This window comes from Brassica napus, chromosome C4 (genome assembly GCF_020379485.1).
Source record: "Brassica napus cultivar Da-Ae chromosome C4, Da-Ae, whole genome shotgun sequence".
Taxonomy (NCBI): Eukaryota; Viridiplantae; Streptophyta; class Magnoliopsida; order Brassicales; family Brassicaceae; genus Brassica; species Brassica napus.
The window spans coordinates 13360898-13380955 of NC_063447.1; the positions used below are offsets into that span (position 1 = coordinate 13360898).

The 20058-nt window shown below is 40.3% G+C and overlaps 1 protein-coding gene and 1 pseudogene across 1 annotated transcript; both read left to right on the forward strand.

The window, feature by feature from the left end:
- The first annotated feature begins 12190 nt into the window (after positions 1–12190).
- Positions 12191–14233, forward strand: LOC125585010 (annotated as a pseudogene).
- A 3200-nt stretch (positions 14234–17433) lies between these two features.
- On the forward strand, positions 17434–19861 carry LOC106430035 (poly(ADP-ribose) glycohydrolase 1). The gene is made up of 9 exons (XM_048754674.1): positions 17434–17732; positions 17820–18005; positions 18080–18183; positions 18362–18563; positions 18653–18757; positions 18849–18967; positions 19059–19202; positions 19284–19443; positions 19522–19861. Exons 1-9 carry the CDS (start codon positions 17484–17486, stop codon positions 19735–19737), a joined length of 1485 nt encoding a protein of 494 aa, XP_048610631.1. The 5' UTR covers positions 17434–17483; the 3' UTR covers positions 19738–19861.
- Positions 19862–20058: the final 197 nt, after the last annotated feature.

Sequence of the window (20058 nt, forward strand, 5' to 3'; positions counted from 1 at the left end):
TAAGGTCTCAGAGGATGCTCAAACCAGAAGCAGCTCACTACTTACTTCCGACGAATTACTACTGAAGTTCCCAATCGATCTCGTCATCGAGATATTCTCGAGGTTGCCACTGAAGTCTATCGCTTTATGTCGCTGCGTATCGAAGCGGTGGTCCTCCGTACTCCGCCGTCCCGATTTCACGGACGTGTTCTTCACCAGATCTTCGACTCGCCATAAGCTATTGTTCGCCTGCCGTAAAGAGGATAAGAAGGAGGTGATCAACTTCTCCACACCTCAGCCTCAAAATTTGGGTGAGAATGTGTCTCTTATAGCCGACTTGCATGCGCTTTCTTTTGTTTGTTTCCAGTTTCTAATAGAGTTGCATAAGACCTTTCAGTCATCAAATTTATTTGCTTATGTACAAATTATCGATCCTAGTGTAGTTCATTGGTTTATTCGGATATTATCTCCTTATAAAACATCTACTCAAAGAATACATAATCACACCAGTTTAAATACTGTTTTCCTAAATAAACAATAAATAAAAAATCAATGGTCGTATCTGCTACAACACTCGAGAATAATGGACAGAGAAAAAATATCCTTTGAAAGCCTAAAAAACAGAAACTACGTGCGTGACACGGCAAGAGAGAGCTAGGGTCAAGAATAAACAAAGATGAAGTCACATAGCAAGGCTGTTTTCCATGGAATCTCAAAACGGACACGCTAGAGTAATGGACAAAACTAACAAAAAAAAAACATTTGAAATCCTATTAAAAATAAAACTACGAGCGTGACACGGCAAAAGAGAGCTAGGGTCAAAGAATAAACAAAGATGAAGTCACATAGCAGAGCTGTTTGCCAGGAAATCTCTAATTAAAACCACAGCTGGAGCTGGAGGTCCGCCGTCGTCGTCTCAGTGACTGATTCCTGTGAAGTCCTGCTATCATGTCTTGTGGCCCTATCCCGAGATGGAAGTACACCGCCGAAGTCCTGCTATCATGCCTCTCTTGTACATCTTCGAGAGGAGCCATATCTTGAACCAATGGTTGATTTAGGTCGACTATGACTTGGCCGAGGTTGCCTGAATCTCTTTCTAGAGCCATGGATGAAGATGAAGCTGCATGCATAGCCTGATCTGGATGCTGATCTTGAGCTTGAGGTTGAGGCATATCCGGAGCTGGAGGCTGATGAAAGAAGGCAAGATAGAGCTTCGTCCCATCTTGTGAGTGGAATGACCATAGTCGAAGAATATGCCCTACCTTGTCCTTGAGCTTGGTACCCTGGACGACGTCGTTCCATCCGTGACATAAGGCGTAATAGGGAGTTTTCATCATATCCCATCTCCTTAGGTTAGCATCCTATTTTCTACCATTGGATGCGACCACTATTACATCAACACCTTTTTTACTATTACCTCTTTGGTGTTCATCTATGATGTTCAACTCTGCCTCGTTCAAAAAGTCTTTCTCCACTATTTGGTTAAAGGGTATCAAGAGATGTCCTTGGTTTGGGTTGACATCAGTCTGCTGAACCATCTTATCAATCACCAGCTTCGGGTCCACACCCTTTTCTGTTGTCATCAGATTAACCAGCCATTCCGGAGTCACCCCTCTCTCTCTCTTCTGACCCGCTGGTGTCTTCTGGCCTTAATGTTAGGAAATATGCGGTCAAATTTTGCAGTAAACCAGAATTTATGGGAGCGGGAAAGAAGCACACACACAAAATTGTTAACGGAGTTCGGCCAATGTTACCTACGCCTTCGGACCTGCTACAGATCTTTTATTATCAACCAGAGAAATTTTACAAGCTCACAACTCACACCCCGATCCCAAATACACTCAGAAATTACTCGTAATTTCTTAAAGAAGATTTTTTTGTGAGAAAAAAAAAACTTTTTTTTTTCTTCTTCTTCTCTTCTCTTCTCTTCTCTCGTTCTCTCTGTTTTCTTGTTTTGGGATGCATTTCTTCTTCTCCTTAGCTCTCCTTTTATAAGCATGAAGAAGGTGTTTGGTGAGCTCACAATCTTTGACAAAACCAACGTCAACAATTTCAGCTCACCGTCCATGCCGTCACCGTCCATGCCGACCAACACGTAAAACGTGTTTTTTTGACTTACAATCTCCCACTTGAAGACTGATTTCAATCTGTCTTCACACATTGATCGATGTAGCAGGTCTCCCCAGCTTGTTACTCCAACAAGCCAACTCAGCTTATCATACGGCACGACCTTCATCAACATGTATGCCGGATTCTTGCTTCCTGGGATCTTCTCAAGCACCAACATTTCATCTTCCAACGCTGATCTGATGAAATGATACCGACGATGTATGTGCTTCGTCCGAGCATGGTAAAACGGATTCTTTGCCAAATCGATGGCACTTTTACTGTCACAGTACAACACACCTTTCCCTTGGTCATGGCCTAGCTCTTCTAGAAAAGACTGTAGCCATATCATCTCTTTTGTTGCCTCCGTTACAGCAACATACTCAGCTTCACAGCTTGATAGAGATACAATTTTCTGTAACTTTGAAACCCAACAAATTGCAGTACCGCCAAAGGTGTAGACATACTCGGTTGTGCTCTTCGTGCTGTCAATGTCACCTCCATTGTCAGCATCAACATATCCCCGCAATCCCATCTCAGACTTCGTGAAACATAGCGACAAACTTGGATTTCCTTTTAGATATCTGAAAATCCACTTGACGGCTTCCCAATGTTCCTTTCCTGGATTGCTCATAAATCTCCTGACGACTCCCACTGCATGTGCAATGTCTGGCCTTGTACATATCATCGCGTACATCAGGCTGCCTATAGCAGAAGCATATGGAACCTTATCCATACATGCCATCTCGTCTTCCGTCTTTGGAGACTGTTCTCTGGATAACCGAAAGTGACTTGCCAGGGGAGTACTGACTAGCTTCGCGTCATCCATGTTAAACCTCTTGAGGACTTTCTTCACATACTCCTCTTGTGATAGCTTAAGACCTTCCTTGCTCCTACTGATTCTCATTCCTAGAATCTGTCTTGCTTCTCCAAGGTCTTTCATCGCAAACTCTTCTGAGAGTTTCGTCTTCAAGCTATTGATCTCGTGCAAGTCTGCTCCTACTATCAGCATGTCATCGACATATAGGAGCAATATCAAGTAGGACTCTTCAAGCGTTTTGAAGTAACAACAGTGGTCAGCTTCACACCTCAAGAAACCAACGCCTTTAATAAAGTTGTCGAACCGTTTATACCACTGTCTTGGAGCTTGTTTTAAGCCGTACAAACTCCTTTTCAGCTTGCAAACAAGGCTTTCCTTCCCTTTGATCTCAAAGCCTTCGGGTTGCTTCATATAAATTTCCTCATCCAAATCACCGTGAAGAAATGCCGTCTTCACATCCATCTGTTGAAGATGCAGATCTTCTTGTGCTACCAGCCCAAGAACCGTTCTAATGGTCACCATCTTGACTACAGGAGAGAAGATTTCGGTGTAGTCAACGCCTTCTTTTTGTTGGAATCCCTTCACAACAAGCCTCGCTTTATAGCGCTTACTCCCATTAGGTTCTTCTTTTATTCGGTAGACCCACTTGTTATGCAATGCATTTTTCTCCTTAGGCAAATCTGCTAACTCCCACGTGTGATTGGATAACAACGAGTCCATCTCGTCGTTCATTGCAAGCTCCCACTTGATCGACTCATCAACTTGCATAGCTTCCTCATAACATTCAGGCTCGCCTCTGTCTGTGAGCAGAATGTAGTTGAGCGATGGAGAGAATCTTACTGGCTTTCTGATGATTCTGCTTGACCGTCGTAACTCCGTGACTGGTGTATATGGGACCACTTCAGAATCATCACTTTCTTCAGCCTCACCACTCTCGTCTTGAGAGATTTCTTCTTCTGCTGTTGCGGTATCCTGTGGCAACTCCGGTGTCAGGATATCTTCTAAGTCAACAGCTCCAGGCTCTTTCTTCTCCGAGCCTTCTCTTAGCTTATCCTTGTACAACGCTTCTTCGTTGAACACAACATTCTTGCTGCGGATGATCTTCCGATTTTCATCATCCCAAAACCGGTAACCAAACTCCGCGTTACCATAACCGATGAAGTAACACTTCTTAGACTTCGAGTCAAGTTTACTTCTTGCAGCATCATCAATATGAACATAAGCTAAGCATCCGAACACCTTTAGATAAGAAAGATTTACTTTCTTTCCGCTCCAAACTTCTTCAGGGATCTTAAATCCCAACGGTACAGACGGTCCTCTGTTTATTAAGAAGGCTGCGGTATTGATTGCATCTGCCCAAAACGTCTTTGGCAATCCACAGTGCAATCTCATGCTCCTTGCACGCTCATTCAAGGTTCGGTTCATCCTTTCCGCTATTCCATTCTGTTGAGGCGTTCCAGGAATAGTCTTTTCCATCTTGATCCCATTATCAGCGCAATATCTCTTGAACTCGTCGCTGATGTACTCTCCACCATTATCAGACCTTAAACACTTCAACTTGAGATTCGTCTCAATCTCAACCATGGCTTTCCATATTTTGAAAACCGAAAACACTTCATGTTTGTTCTTCATGAAGTAAACCCACACTTTTCTTGTGGAGTCATCAATAAAGGTCACATAGTAGTACGAACCTCCCAGCGATGCAACAGGAGCGGGTCCCCACACGTCAGTGTGCACCAGCTCTAACTTCTCAGATTTTGGCTCTCTTCCTCCTTTAGAGAAACTAACTCGTTTTTGTTTCCCCAGGATGCAATTTTCACACATCTGATGATTCACCGTCTTCAGATCCGGAAGAGCACCATTTTCCACCATGAGTTTCATCCCTTTCTCACTCATGTGCCCCAACCTACAATGCCACAACTTGGTATGTTTGACATTCTCGACAACAGCAACAATGTCTTGATAACTCGTCGTCATATAAAGAGTGCCTCTTTTATGACCTCTAGCCACCACCATGGAACCTTTCTTGACTCTCCAGGCTCCACCACCAAAATTAACATCGTGCCCCGTATCATCAAGTTGACCTACTGAGATCAGATTTCGCATCAACTTTGGCACATGTCTGACCTTGGTAATCTTTCACACACGTCCGTCTGACATTTTCAGGTTGATATCTCCAATACCAACTATGTCCAAAGGTAATCCATCAGCAAGATATGCCTTTCCGTAATTTCCCGCAACATAATTCTCCATAATGTTATGGTGCGGTGTGGTGTGGAATGACGCTCCTGAGTCAAGAACCCATGAATCGACTGGGCTATCAACATAGGATATTGACACTTTGGTGGTACTTGTAGCTGCATCATGAGCTTCAATTTTCCTCGGGGAATCAACAGACACTACCAATGCATCAGCGATTTCACGTGTCACTACATTGGCTCCGCCTCTAGTGTTGTCTTCCTTCTTCGGTGGTGCTCGGCAATTCTTCTTAATGTGACCTGTCTTTCCACAATTCCAGCACTCTGCAGGCTGTCGGAATTTGGACTGACCCCGTCCATTCCTTGACTTCGATCTGCCATTACTCCGGTTATTTCTATCTGGGTTTCTCCCTCTGTTTTCCACGTTGAAAGCAGAGCTCGTTGATGCCTCCCCAGAGTCTATCCTTCGAACTTCCTCAGCAAGGATACGATCTCTAACATCATTGAATTTGAGCTTTTGAGTACCCACAGAATTACTAACCGCTGCCCTCATTGGCTCCCAACTATTTGGCAGAGATGCCAACAAAATCAGTGCTCGCACTTCATCTTCAAACTCGATTTCAACTGATGACAGTTGGTTGACAATCGTGTTGAACTCGTTCACATGTGCGGCAACCAGGCCACCTTCTTCCATCTTTAGATGAAAGAGTTTCTTCATGAGAAACACCTTATTGTTTGCCGAAGGTTTCTCATACATATCAGAGAGAACTTTCATGAGCCCTTCTGTGGTCTTCTCCTTCACAACGTTGTGAGCAACGTTTTTCGACAGTGTTAACCTTATAACACCCAGAACTTGTCTGTCAAGGAGCTCCCACTCATCCTGATCCATCTTCTCAGACTTCTTGCTCAGCGGTTGATGAAGCTTCTTTCCGTACAGATAATCTTCAATTTGCATTCTCCAAAATGCATAATCTGTACCGTCAAATTTCCCGATACTGTGCGCCGAACCGTCTTCGCCTCCCATCATTTCTAGAACCACCGTGTATTAGAACACCTACGTCGACAAACCGATGTTACCGACAAAAACTTCACTATTCACGAATTACTGTTCACGTGAATATTAACTCCGCAAAAAATTTGACCGATCACCGTAACTCAAGCTCTGATACCAGTTGTTAGGAAATATGCGGTCAAATTTTGCGGTAAACCAGAATTTATGGGAGCGGGAAAGAAGCACACACACAAAATTGTTAACGGAGTTCGGCCAATGTTGCCTACGTCTCCGGACCTGCTACAGATCTTTTATTATCAACCAGGGAAATTTTACAAGCTCACAACTCACACCCCGATCTCAAATACACTCAGAAATTACTCGTAATTTCTTAAAAAAGATTTTTTTGTGAGAAAAAAAAAAGTTTTTTTTTTCTTCTTCTTCTCTTATCTTCTCTTCTCTCGTTCTCTCTCTGTTTTCTTGTTTTGGGATGCATTTCTTCTTCTCCTTAGCTCTCCTTTTATAAGCATGAAGAAGGTGTTTGGTGAGCTCACAATCTTTTGACAAAACCAACGTCAACAATTTCAGCTCACCATCTATGCCGTCACCGTCCATGCCGACCAACACGTAAAACGTGTTTTTTTTACTTACACTTAATAGGGTCAACTTCCCTAATAGGCTCTGCTCTGACGGGTTCTTGAGACACCCCCGAGGACAAACTCGAGGAGGAAGAAGAAGAAGAAGAAGAAGAAGAAGAAGAAGAAGAAGAAGAAGCATTATCGTGATAGTTAGTAGGATTTTGTTGATTCTTGCTTCCATCAATCTTTTGTTTGCCTAGACAAAGTTCCGTAGATACACTATCTTTTCCTTGTGCGGTTCTTGTTTCATCCTCACCATAAGAGCCACTAACGTTCGCCAGAAGATCAAGACATCTCTTCTCACCCATGGAACCCTCCTCTGCGCAGTTATCATCACCATCTTTCGTCATCTAAAACTAAGATATAGGTTTTGTATTTCTTTCTCTTTCGACAATGAGTCAATCTCTGGAGATCAACGACGATAAGAAAATAGTATTATGGAGGCTGATAGAGGGATGAGTAGCACTGCTTATATAGTGATTTTGAGTGACCTTTTCCTAAACGGACTCCTGTAAAGTATAGTTTCCTTTGTCCTTTACGTTTAGGTGAAGACCTTCTCAAATTTTTTTGGTAAAAGAAATTCTCAAATATGTTAGAAGTTTCTTTTTAATCTGTATTTATCTTTTTTGTTTATATTGGTAATTAGTTTTAGTAGTCGCCAACAAAAATATATAATTTTCAACATAACTAGTGTTGAGTTGCTTTTAATGTCTGACTATTAAATACCTATTTTATCATGGGTTTAATGAGAGTTTTAAGAAAGAGAAAATGAAAACGATAATTCTTTAAAAGGTGAAATTACAAATACGATTAAAATTTATATCAAAATAAAATTAAATTAAATTTCTCATCTTTTGGATGTTACAACATTAACTCATATAAATTTCCGTTTCATATTAAGTATCATTGTACCGTAAATTTTTTATTGGAATGAATCTTTAGAATTTCATGAAAAATACTATTTTTATTTTAACCAAATTTAAAAATTGATGATCTAAAATAATTTTTTTCAAAAAGAAATATGTGTGAACATTTTCAAAGAGTGAAAAAAAAATTCAACAACAAAAAGGAGCCAAACTTTTTTAAGAAAAAACAAATCCTCTAATTTTGAAAAGTAGCACGTTTGTAATGGGAAAACGACGCGCAAGCTGATAGCATGTCTTGACTGATATGTAGCTCTAGCACGAGACAATTCTTCAATTTACCCAAGATGAAGACAAGGAAGAGGACTGGGTTGAGAAGCTTTTTAGGGTATGATCCCATTGATAAACAACACAAGGTATTGGCAATGACCAAGCACGATTATAAGGTGAGGAGCATCAGATTCTCACATTAAGAGGAAACAGGAACCTAACATGGAGAAGGATTGAATGCGGCTTACCCCATTCTTTTCGGGAGCGAGAATGTGTATGCATCAATGGTGTTTTGTATTACATTGCTAGGGTTTCCAATCTTGTTGATATGCTAGTTTGCTTTGATGTCAGATCTGAAAAGTACAGCTTTGTTACCCTCATGGAAAGTGGAAAGTATGATGCAACTCTGATAAGCTTCCAAGGTAAATTGGCTTCAGTAAGGTCGTCTGCGACCACTTTTCTTAGTGGAACAAGTACGAGTTTTGAGATGTGTATTTTAGAAGACCCTGAAAAACATGAATGGTCCAAACGTATTTTCAATTTACCTCCTATGTGGAAGGAGGCAGCTGCAGGGGAGTACTTAGGCTTTGTTGGAGTGACTGTTACAAATGAAGTTGTTATTTCACCGCTCTTTCCATCCGACCCTTTTCTATGTCTACTTCTACAATTTCGTCAAGGATGCTATAACAAGAGTTGAAATCCAAGGAATGGGAGCGTTTGATCATGCTTTTAGAATTCACATATTTATGAATCATGTTGAGGACGTGAAGCTTATGGAACTGTTTTAGGACTTTGTAGTGGATGCTTGCTCTTAAGTTATTTTTTTGTAGATTATGTGGTCTTAGTTAGAGCCTTTATCTTTCCACTGCTTTTGTGTTTTTGTTATAAGGTTTTCGGTTCTCGGAATGAATATTTTCAGTTGTCTACCATGGTTTTTCATCTTTTCTAGATACAATGGTACCATCTATCCTCTTGTTTCAGTGGTTCATGCACTATGTAGTGATGACTGTTATTATGTTTTTGAAACTCTTGTCCACCTCTCACCCTAATTACACTTTCTGACTATAGCTACAAATTGTTTTACTGGCACATTGTAATTGGAATCTATCTGCCTTGTTGTCCTTTGTTAATCTGATCTTGTGGTTTACATGTATGAAAGTGGGATTGGCTGTGTAGCTTGCTTTGAAAATTGTGTTGTTACTATACTGAAGCCTGAAGGAGGCTTGATGATGTTTTGTATTCACTTGTGGAGTCTCAAGACCTCGACTGTCTCTCACTATAGGAAGCTGTGGATTGCCCTAGTTACGCAATTCCTGTATATTTATCGAAGTTCCTAGTTAAGATTCATAGGTTATCTGCTGCTGTTGTGTTAGTCTATATTATCAGGGAGGACAACACAGTTGTGGATTCTTGCTGTCTGAAAAAGAAAAATGAAATAAATGGGGCTTTAACAATATCTCGATCAAGAATAGTATTTTAGATTTGGTTTGCCTTGGTCTTAAAGCTTGTCAAATCATATTTAAGCATTCGTTTATGGTTGTAGAACTTAGACAACCCACCGGGCATCCCATTTCTTATTCTTTGACATGATTTAAGACTATTCAAGTCATTTGCTTGCAGCTGATGGTTGAGGACCTTAGGTCACGGTGTGGCTCATGCTCTCTTCTTTTGTTTGAGCCTCTTAAGTCTTAACAAGTTATTAGCTTTTTGACTTGTTGATTGAATCTCATGTGGTTTGATTTTTTTTTTTTTGTAGTAGACAAGTTATACTTATGTTGTGTCGTACAGCAATCATTGCCTTGCATCTGTCACGATCCACTCATTCTCGATGATCATTAATTTCGAAGGGTAGGCTCTTGCCTTGGACATCCCGAGTATGCAGACATCCCTCGCTATCAGTAATATGTTCTATGGTTTCTCTTGCATTGAATTTTGTGAATAATCAAAAGAAATTCTTCTATGATTTTTTATCCGAATGTCAGGCTGAAATATTGCCGTTGACTAATTTATCAGCGTGATGAATTTTATCTGTAATATATCCTTTCCACGTTTCTTGATCCGCAAGCAAGGATATAATAAACTAATAATCTCTTGAGTAAAAAATGCTTAGTTCAATTAACCAGTCTGGTGAGATCTTTTTATTCAGCAAAAAAAAAACTTCACCTCTCAAGAATCAAGAAAAAGTTGAAAGAAATAAAGAAAACAGAGGAATGGAGAGAAGGGAAGATCTTCACACGATTTTAGCCTACTTGCCGCTAGTGATTCAAGATTCTTCACTGTCTTGGCCATCCTCGCATTTGGAGGAGGTTTTTTTTTTTATTTTTTTGATAAAATGTAAATTATATTATCAAATCAAAGTTTGATTACATCCGTAATAAAACCTATCGCTTCTATGGCCAAAAAAATATGGAAAAACCAGTGAGAAGCCAAAAATTTGCATCCAATGGGGCTCAGCTATGGGTAAACCAAAGGGAGAGGAGACGACCACATCCCTTTCGATGTTTTCGTGCTAGTAAAGTGTCCCTGATGACCCTATCCAATTGCTTGAAAAGAGATGGAGGAGTACTTGCAGTAACCCCATGTCTTCTGATGTTCTGTTCCTTCCAAGTTAAATAGACGACAGCCTGACAGACGAGCTTCAAGAGGAGCCGAGTCTTGGCCGATGTGAGTCCATTTAGAACGGGTGGAGGTTTTAGAAGCTTTAACCACAGGACTGAGTTACAGCCGAGTTGACTCGGGACAAACTCTGTCTGATTCCATTTCTGACATGAGACAATCTCTATTTGTTGGTTTTTTTATCTTCCATAAGCCCAAAACCCAAAATCATGATCCATATTAAAAGCCCAAAAGAAGAGCACAAGGAGAAAGAATTATCTAGAATTACGGAGTAGAATAATTAATGTTAGATATTTTGAAATAAGATAATAATTTAGAGAAATCTAGAACATGTTAGAGTTTACTTCTTCACTTGTATAAATAGGGGTGCTTAGCACTATTTGTATCATCAAGAATCAAGAAAAAAGAATAGAGAGAAAACATTTCATAAAGAGTTCTAAGAGTCTTTAAGAAATCTCCAAACACAAGTCTTAGTAAAAATCTCTTTCCTAAAATACGAAGGTTATCTCAAACATAAACCGTCTATATTCCATCTTAACCTCTCAAAGAAAATATTATCCGCTAACTTTCCCAACAGCTGGTATCAGAACCAGGTTACCGTTATCTTTGAAGAAGTGAAGATGGAGGCCACTGTTACCTTTGAAGGTGACATGTTCAAGCTCACGACGGACAACTTCTCTTATTGGAAACCGATGATGGAAGATCACTTTTATTGTAAGGATTTGCATGAACCCATCATCATCAAGGATAAACCGGAAGGAAAAGATGATAAAGCATGGGAGATTCTTAATAGAAAGACGGTTGCCGTAATACGTAAGTATGTCGACCGATCTCTCTTTGAACATGTCTCTATACCTACACAAATGCTTTTGAATTATGGACAAAACTTGAATCCATGATTCAAAAGCATTTATGTAGATAAAGACATGTTCAAAGAGAGATCGGTCGACATACTTACGTATTACGACAACTGCCTTTTTATTAAGAATCTCCCATGCTTTATCACTATTTTTTAACTCCACAACTTTCTTATTCAGAGAAACTCTGACTTCTCCTTCCCTAGACGCGATCCTTGGGGCACATTCTTTGTTTCGGCTCAAGATGGATATATTGGCCTAAATCACTCAAAAAATGTGGTTAATAATGAGATATATGAAAACAAACAATTAATGATGTCGTAAAAATTGCATAACTCATACCAAAAAAAATTCGCTTAACCACATTCGGATGTTCCTTATGCTCCTCTTCAGTATGACACAATGTATAATAATATAGGGCAAATCTCCAAAATAGCACCTTTCTAAGTTTATATCACAAAAATAGCACTCAAAAACTAAAATGACCAAAATAACACATTTCTAAGTTTATCCTTTGAAAATTTTAATTTTTTTATTTTTCAAAATTTGAATCTTATCCCTAAAACCTCATTTCTCAACTCTAAACTCTAAACCCTAAAACCCTAAACCCTAAACCCTAAACCCTAAACCCTAAACTCTAAACCCTAAACTCTAAACCCTAAACCCTAAACCCTAAATCCTAAACCCCACCCTTTAACTCTAAACCCTAAGTTTGTGACTTTTGATAAAACATTAAGTGCTATTTTTGTGACTTTTGACCTTGAGTGCTAGTTTGGGAACAAAAACTTGATTTAGTGCTATTTTTGTCTTTTTCTCAATAATATATTATAAAAAATACAAGAATAAACTTACCTAGATACGGTCTAAAGTCTAAACACAACTTCATTCCAGACACTAAAAAATCGTGTGAGCAGTTTCAGAGATTACAAGATAATTCCAACTCTCATGTTTCTTTGTAATCTGGAAAATGAAACAAAACTTTAAAGAATTGCTTACATTTTGAAAAGTAAAGAACGATGCGCCGTTTTTACTGGACAAACGACACGCAAATTAACATGATGTCATGTGTGTCGTTTCAATCAAACGAAAACGACACAAAGTGTAACTTTTTTTACATTTACAATCGGTCGGAATCGGATTGGTTAATTTGCATGTCTCCCAACTATCTAAGGTTTGATGAAGAAGCAAGCGTTTCCCTCCACCATGACGTCATGGGGGCTCAACGTCTCGGAGTCTCCTCAAACTATACGGCGACGACGCAGCTCACGGCTCAGTGCAATTGACGAATTACTTCGGAAGCTCCCAATCGATCTCATCATCGAGATATTCTCGAGGCTGCCGTCGAAGTCTATCGCGAGGTGTCGCTGCGTCTCGAAGTGGTGGGCCTCCGTACTCCTACGTCCCGATTTCACGGAGTTGTTCTTCACCAAATCTTTAGCTCGCCCTCAGCTATTGTTCGCCCGCCAAAAGGAGGGTGAGAATGAGGCGATCTTCTTCTCCTCACCTCAGCCTAATAATCCTCATCATGATTCGTCTCCTATAGTCACCGCCATTCGTCATGTGAGTTTCCCCGTGGGGCGCCTCTTATATAAGACAATGCTTTCGTTTACCTAAAATGAAAATGAAGAAAAGAAAATGGGAACCTGATATGAGAACCTTTTTAGGGTATGATCCTGTTGAGAAGCAACACAAGGTGTTGGCAATGATCAGACAAGATGATAGAGTTGCTGAGCATCAAGTTCTTACAATAAGATAACCTGACATGGAGAAGGATTGAGTGTGGCATACCCCATTCTTTTCCTGAGTATGAATATGTATACATCAATGGTGTTTTGTATTACATTTCTGAGGCTTCCAATATGGTAGCTTGCTTTGATGTCAGATCCGAAAAGTACAACTTTGTTAAACTCATGGGAAGAGAAATGCTTGATGCAACTCTAATAAACTTCCAAGGTAAACTGGCTTCTGTAAGGACCCCAATGCGCTATTGTCTTAGTGAAACATGTACAAGTTTTGAGATGTGGATTCTAGAAGACCCTGAAAAACATGAATGGTCCAAACGTATTTTCAATTTACCTCCTATGTGGAAGGATATAGTAGTTGCAGGAGAGAAATTATACTTTGTTGGAGTAATTGCTACAAATGAATTTGTTTTTTCAGTGGACTTTCCATCTGACATTGTCCATGTTTACTGCTACAATTTTGTCTAGGAAGCTATAACAAGAGTTGAAATCCAAGGAATGGGAATGTTTAAGAGGTGTTCTAAACTTTTCACCTTTCTGAACCATGTAGAGGACGTGAAGGTTATATAATTTTTTTAGGACTTCATTCGGAAGTGGATCTTAAGTTTTCATCTAGAAGATCATGCAATGTTTTAGGACTTTATTGTGTGTTTGTTATAACTTTTCGGTTATCAAAATGAATATTCTCTATTCTCTACCAGATAATTACCATATACTCTCTTGTTCATAAAGCTTGCCAAATAATATTTAATCATTCGTTACTGCTTGTGGGAGATGGAAAATGCTAACATGGAACTTAGAGAACCCATCAGGCATCTGTGACATAATATACGACTATTCTAGTCAATTGCTTGCAGGTGGTGGGTTAGGCCATGGTGTGGCTCATGTTGTCTTCTTTTGTTTGAGCCTCTTAACAACATATATTATTAGCTTTTTGACTTGTTGAATGAAGTGGTTTTGATTTTGTGTAGTAGACTAGTTATACTCATTATGTAGTCTTACAGCAATCATTGCTCTTGCTGCCGGAATGTTGGTTTGCTACTGCATTAATTTTGTTATGTCCTTCATATCTTGTGTTGAACAAGAGCTTCAAACATGTCTAAGGTGCCTAGTGAGTCAATGGTTTCTCTTTTTTTTTGAAACACAACTAACTTTCATTCATCAACTTTCTTGAATACAAATACTAGAGGGAATTATCCATCCTCTTTGATAAAAAACATAAGATACAATAACAGACCAAATTAAGAAAGATAGATCTTCAAAGCAAGATGACAGCGAATTCAAGACAAAGCTTGGATGCGTCGATGGAGCATACCCGACAGAGTCGGACAGCTGAGACTTAGTCACATAATGTGACGTTGAGGGACAACCCTCACCTGCGAGACAACACATGGTAATCTCGGTTGCATCTTCTGGCCCCGTACAGACCGCTACACAAGATAACAAACCGGTGATAAAGCTGAAGCCGAAGTTCGGCAGCGAAGCCGAGAAATCATCTTCTTCCATGGGAAGAAGGTATGGTGGAAAAGTCCTCTCTTCAAAAGACGAGGAAGATTGAAATGGAAACTGTCTCGGTGAATCCACCGATAATTAAACTATTCTTAACAAGATAATATGCCATTATACGCAAAAGTAAGGCTCCGGTGAACCCACCGGAAATCCTTATCAGTACAGTCGGTACCTTCAAAAGCAGTACCGTATTTCTTGGTATTGTGTAACTGGTTTGTGGGCTATAACAATAAGGGAGATTAGCAGTCCAGGCCCAATTAGTGTTCACCCTTGGCCCAACCCAAGACGATTGATTGAGTGACGGTGTTGCAGGCTGGAAATCAGGGATGGCAAAATGGTTGATGAGAGCTTGATGGATCGACCAAAGATATGATCGGATGGGCGATAGGATGGAATGCAAGTTATGATCCTGAAAACAAATGCAAAAACAAATGAGATATGATTTCTAATATGATAAAACAAGATAAATAAAGATAGATATGATGGAATTAGGCTGCTGGTCGTGTGACACTCTCAGCCTAATCAGTTGATGATTGAAGTGGATTGAGATGGTGCTTTGCTTGCTGGATGTGTATCACTCTCAAGCTTGGCAAACGAATTGGAATGGAAGGATGGGGGGGTTGAGGACGCCACAAGACTCTATGGAAAGGAGCCTTGATAAGTCAAGGTGCTTTGGAGTTGCTTCACACAAGCTCAAAAGACTTAGAACAATAGTTTTAAGAAAACTAGAAAACTGAATAATTCTTATTACTTTCAAAATGGGGTGATTTACAATGAAACAAAGACTAGAGATTTATAGGCTCGACCAAGGACTCTCTAACAGTCATAAAATGACATAAGGAAAGAAATAAAAATCGAAATAATAAACTTGGAAGCAAAGGAATTGATGGCTCCTTGAAAACTAGCCGTTGGAGGCTTAATGATGAGAATCTTGGCCAAATGAATGTAGATGGTGTCCTCCCTGTATCTGGACGGTTTGAGGGGGTAAGTGAGCTTCCTGGGAATCTTCTTAATGGTCTGGAAGGTGCTGATGTCGTGCATAGACTGAAGGAAAAAGAGCTGTTGGAGTTTTAATGCTTGAGACTCCAAATAAGGCAGTTTGGTGATAATGGGGATCTTCTTATTCCTATGTGGGCTGGTGCATGGGATGAAGTTGTAGAACTCTTCTGGCTCGTGTATAATGTCTCCTGGATGTCTTGGTTTGGTCTGGACGTCGTCTGGTTCTCCTGGTTGGATTGGAATTGCTTGGAAAGGATCAAACCGAAAGATTGTCCAATCTTTCCATAAATAGCTCCGGTTGGATTTAAGTGATTCTCCATTGAACCAACTGATCTCCTGGGTTCTGGTACAGCAAAGGACTTCTGGAATACCTCCTGATTGGTTAAGATGATCTCCTGGTTCCCATAAATAGCTCTGGGTCGAACCAAGTTGAATTGGTTGGAGACTTTCCATAGATGACGTCGGTTTGGCCGGTTCTGTGGAATTGATCATAACTCCTAATTTCCGTGGCCATTTCTCCTGATCTTGGGCTTTCTGGAAAGCCGATAAACTCCTCTTGACTCTTATGATGGGATTTGCTTCAGGACGCTCCTTATTTGAGCTTGAATCTCCTTCTAAAGTTGGGTACTCGCAGATGGACGGGCTGAGAAACCTCTGACTTGTAAAATTCATATCTTCTGTCTCCGTGAATATTTTGGCCCAATTCCAATTGGCCTGAACTCCTTCTTGAGTGTAGAATCCATAAAAATTAGCCTTGTCATTTAAACCCTCCTGGTTTGTAATATATGTCATTTTTAGTGCACGTATGTCCTGGCTGGTGCCTTGGCTGGTTGAGTAGGGCTTTGGGTTGACCTCTGGTTCAGTTGCTGATCTGATGACCACATCAGACGGGAAGGAGTAGATACAGACGCCAGGGATGGAAACTCCGGCGGCGATGGATACTCGGCCGTCTAGCCAGGGATGGTGCGCTTCAGCGAGCGGTGAGCTTGGAACACCGGAGAAGATGGGCCTTACAAACAGACATAGAGGAAGAGCAGCACAGTGGATCTCCTCGGAATCCCGGAGAGGACCGTCAACTTCTGCGTTTGTCAAGCTAAATCTGGTGGGAGAGGTTCGGAAGTGGCTCATCCTTATTAGGTAGCACGATATCGGTACTGAATCCTTGGAAAACAGTGGAACCCCACGTACACAAGGATATAGATTACCGCGACCGGGCACTAGATGTGGTAGAGAAGGTGGAAATGGCCGACGACACTGTCGAAGAGGCGTAGATCTAAAGGTTTGGGGGTGACTGAAGCTGGCCGGCATTATGGAGAAGCATGGAGACCCCAGAAGGTCATGGATCCGGTGTCCCAGACTCCGAAACGAAGACACGAGCGGCGGAAACGATTAGAACATGGTGGTGAGCGGTCTGAAGACGATAAGTAGCAGGAGACAGAGCATAGGGCCCGACGCCGGCGGCCAGAGGCCTCACCGGCGTCGAGAGAGATGATGTTTGTCGGCTTCTCGATTTTCGGGCCGAAGAGATAATTAGGGCGAACTCTTTTTCATAGTTGTGTCTGTCAATGGTTTCTCTTGCACTGAATTTTTGTGAACAAAAGAAATTCTTCTATGATTTTTAATTCGAATGCCAGGTGAATATTGCCGTTGACTAATTCATCAGCGTGCTGAAATTTATCTGAATAATTTTTTTCCACAATCTTGATCCGCAAGGAAGGGTATAATAAATTAATTAATAATCTCTTTTGTCAAAAGTGTTTAGTTTAATTAATTATTCTTGTGAGCTGTAGCGACTTTATATATTTATGTTGTGGCCTCATCTTTCTGAGAGAAACCTGCAACTTCACCTCTCAAGAATCAAGAAAAAGGTGAAACAAAATAAAGAAAACAGAGCAATGGAGAGAAGGGAAGATCTTGAGACGATTTTAGCCTACTTGCCGCTAGTGATTCAGGATTCTTCACTGTCTTGGCCATCCTCACACTTGGTGGAGGTTTTTGAAGCTTTGACCAAAGGACCGAGTCACAGCCGAGTTGACTCGGGACAAACTCTGTCTGATTCCATCTCTGACATGAGACAATCTCTCTCTTTGACTCCTCATCTTTCTTATTCAGCACTTCAAGGCTACGCTCTCTTCTTCGACGAGGTAATATAATATAAAAAAAAAACTCAAAAGTCTTTCATTGTTTTTTTCAGATTGATTTGAGTGAATAATGTATTTGCTTTGGTGCAGAAAATGTCAAAAGAAGAATCAAGCAGATGGTTCAACGAGGTTTTGCCTGCCATGGCTTGTCTTCTTCTGAGATTCCCATCTCTCTTGGAATTACACTATCTTAATTCGGAGAATCTCATCAATGGAGTTGAAACCGGTCTTCGTGTCTTATGCTCCAACAAAGCCGGCATTGTATTCCTCAGCCAGGTAAGTGTTCTTTAAGCCAATTCTCATTACAGCTAGAGATATTCAAATGTGTCTTTTGTTTTGGCTTATGACAGGAACTTATAGGAGCCTTGCTTTCTTGTTCTTTCTTCTGTTTGTTTCCTGTCGATGATAGAAGCTCTAATCGTCTTCCAAACATCAATTTCGACAAACTATTCGGGTAAGTAGATTTGATTTTTTTACTAAGGAATTTGCATTGAATAACACATTTGATTGGAAAATACAACTATATTTTAAAAATAAAAAACAGAAATATAGAAAATAGTTATAATTCTCAGACTACAAACTTCATATACAAAAACAATACTCAAGATCAATGTTTTGACCTATTATTGCAGAAGCCTAATCAGCACGGGACGAAACGAGCACCAAGAGAACAAGATAAGGTGCATAACTCATTACTTCCAGAGGATATCTTCATGTATCCCTCCTGGCTTCGTCTCATTCGAGAGGAAGATTCTCTCTATAGAATCTGGCCTCCAAGCCTTTCCTGACGAAGGCTTTTGGAGTACATCTACTGTCAATCTCTGCCCTGTTGAGGTTATACTTAACTAAGTATATCAATGCTTGATTCTTTTTTGTCTCTGTAAGGGTTTTGTGTCCTAGTATCAGTTCCAAATGGTGTATAGGTTCACACTTGTGGTTTGATAGAGGATCAAAGCGTTGAAGCTCTTGAAGTTGACTTCGCCAACAAGTACCTAGGAGGCGGCGCTCTTCGCAAGGGATGTGTCCAGGTCTATAATAAACTGTATCTTTGAAAATCCTTTTGATCTTTTGAAGTTTTTGTACAAATCTTGACTATGTTTCAAACACACACACACACAGGAAGAGATTCGGTTCATGATAAATCCAGAATTGATCGCTGGTATGCTCTTCTTACCAGCCATGGAAGTCTCTGAAGCAATTGAAGTTGTTGGTGCCGAAAGATTCTCTCACTACACAGGGTGACACACTTTTCCAAAGATACTTTTAGTGATTTATAAAATGTTTTACTTTTTAATTATGAAAGAAAATAGTTTATTCTCCATTCTGCAGATATTCATCTTCATTTAGGTTCTCTGGTGATTACGTAGACACAAAGGAAAGAGATGTTTTTGGAAGGCGAAAAACAAGAATCGTCGCCATAGATGCTCTGCGTCATCCAGGAATCTCCCAGTACAAACCTGAATGTCTCCTACGGTAAAAACTGAATCAAATCTTTATATAGTTTAACTAGTCTTCTTTATATCAAACCGTTTCTGAACATTTTTTTTTCTCCAGGGAGGCTAATAAGGCTCTATGTGGTTTCCTCCATGCCTGCAAGAACCAGTGCATAGATCATGAAGATGGTGTTGGTGTTGCTACAGGGAACTGGGGATGTGGTGCTTATGGTGGAGATCCTGAGGTCAAATCTCTCCTTCAGTGGATTGCTGTTTCACAGGTTAATTCTTAACCTAAGTGTGTAATTTTTAAATCAGTGGCTGTTTCTTTGTCTCACAAAACATTACTTTGTTCTCAGGCAAGAAGGCCTTTCATGTCTTACTACACTTTTGGATTTGAAGCACTTCATAACCTAAATCAGGTAACGGAATTGGTTATATCTAAAGGATGGAGGGTAGGAGATGTATGGAGGAAGCTGGTGGAGTATTCGAACCAGAGATTAAGAAGCAGCAAGAAAAGAAGAGAGCCTAAAGCTGGTTTGTTTGATTGGCTTATTTCTACCAATGCTGCTTAATAGCATTGGCCTCCCAACTTTTTTCTAAGCAACAAAAGATAAATTTGGTTTTTAGCAGTGTGTACCATTTGTATTTTCGAGTGACGTCTTTATAAAATTAAATTGAAGTGAGAAGTAACTAAAACTTGCGTCCCACGGTAATGAAACAAGAGGCCACAATTAACAGAGACTGGTTACATAGCATAGAGCTGCTTTGGCCGTCGTTGTGAGAATGTCTAGTTTCAACAAGAGCTGGAGCCGAATCCCAAGTTTATGCCAGAGAAGAAGAGAGGATGCTCCAGAAACCCTTAGTAGGTTTTAATACAATTAGGCCGACTCCTC

Coding starts and splice junctions, on each gene's coding strand:
- LOC106430035 (XM_048754674.1), top strand. CDS start 17,484: ATGGAGAGAAGGGAAGATCTTGAGACGATTTTAGCCTACTTGCCGCTA. Junction 18,184..18,361: donor AATTTCGACAAACTATTCGG/GTAAGTAGATTT, acceptor CTATTATTGCAG/AAGCCTAATCAGCACGGGAC. Junction 18,758..18,848: donor TTCGCAAGGGATGTGTCCAG/GTCTATAATAAA, acceptor ACACACACACAG/GAAGAGATTCGGTTCATGAT.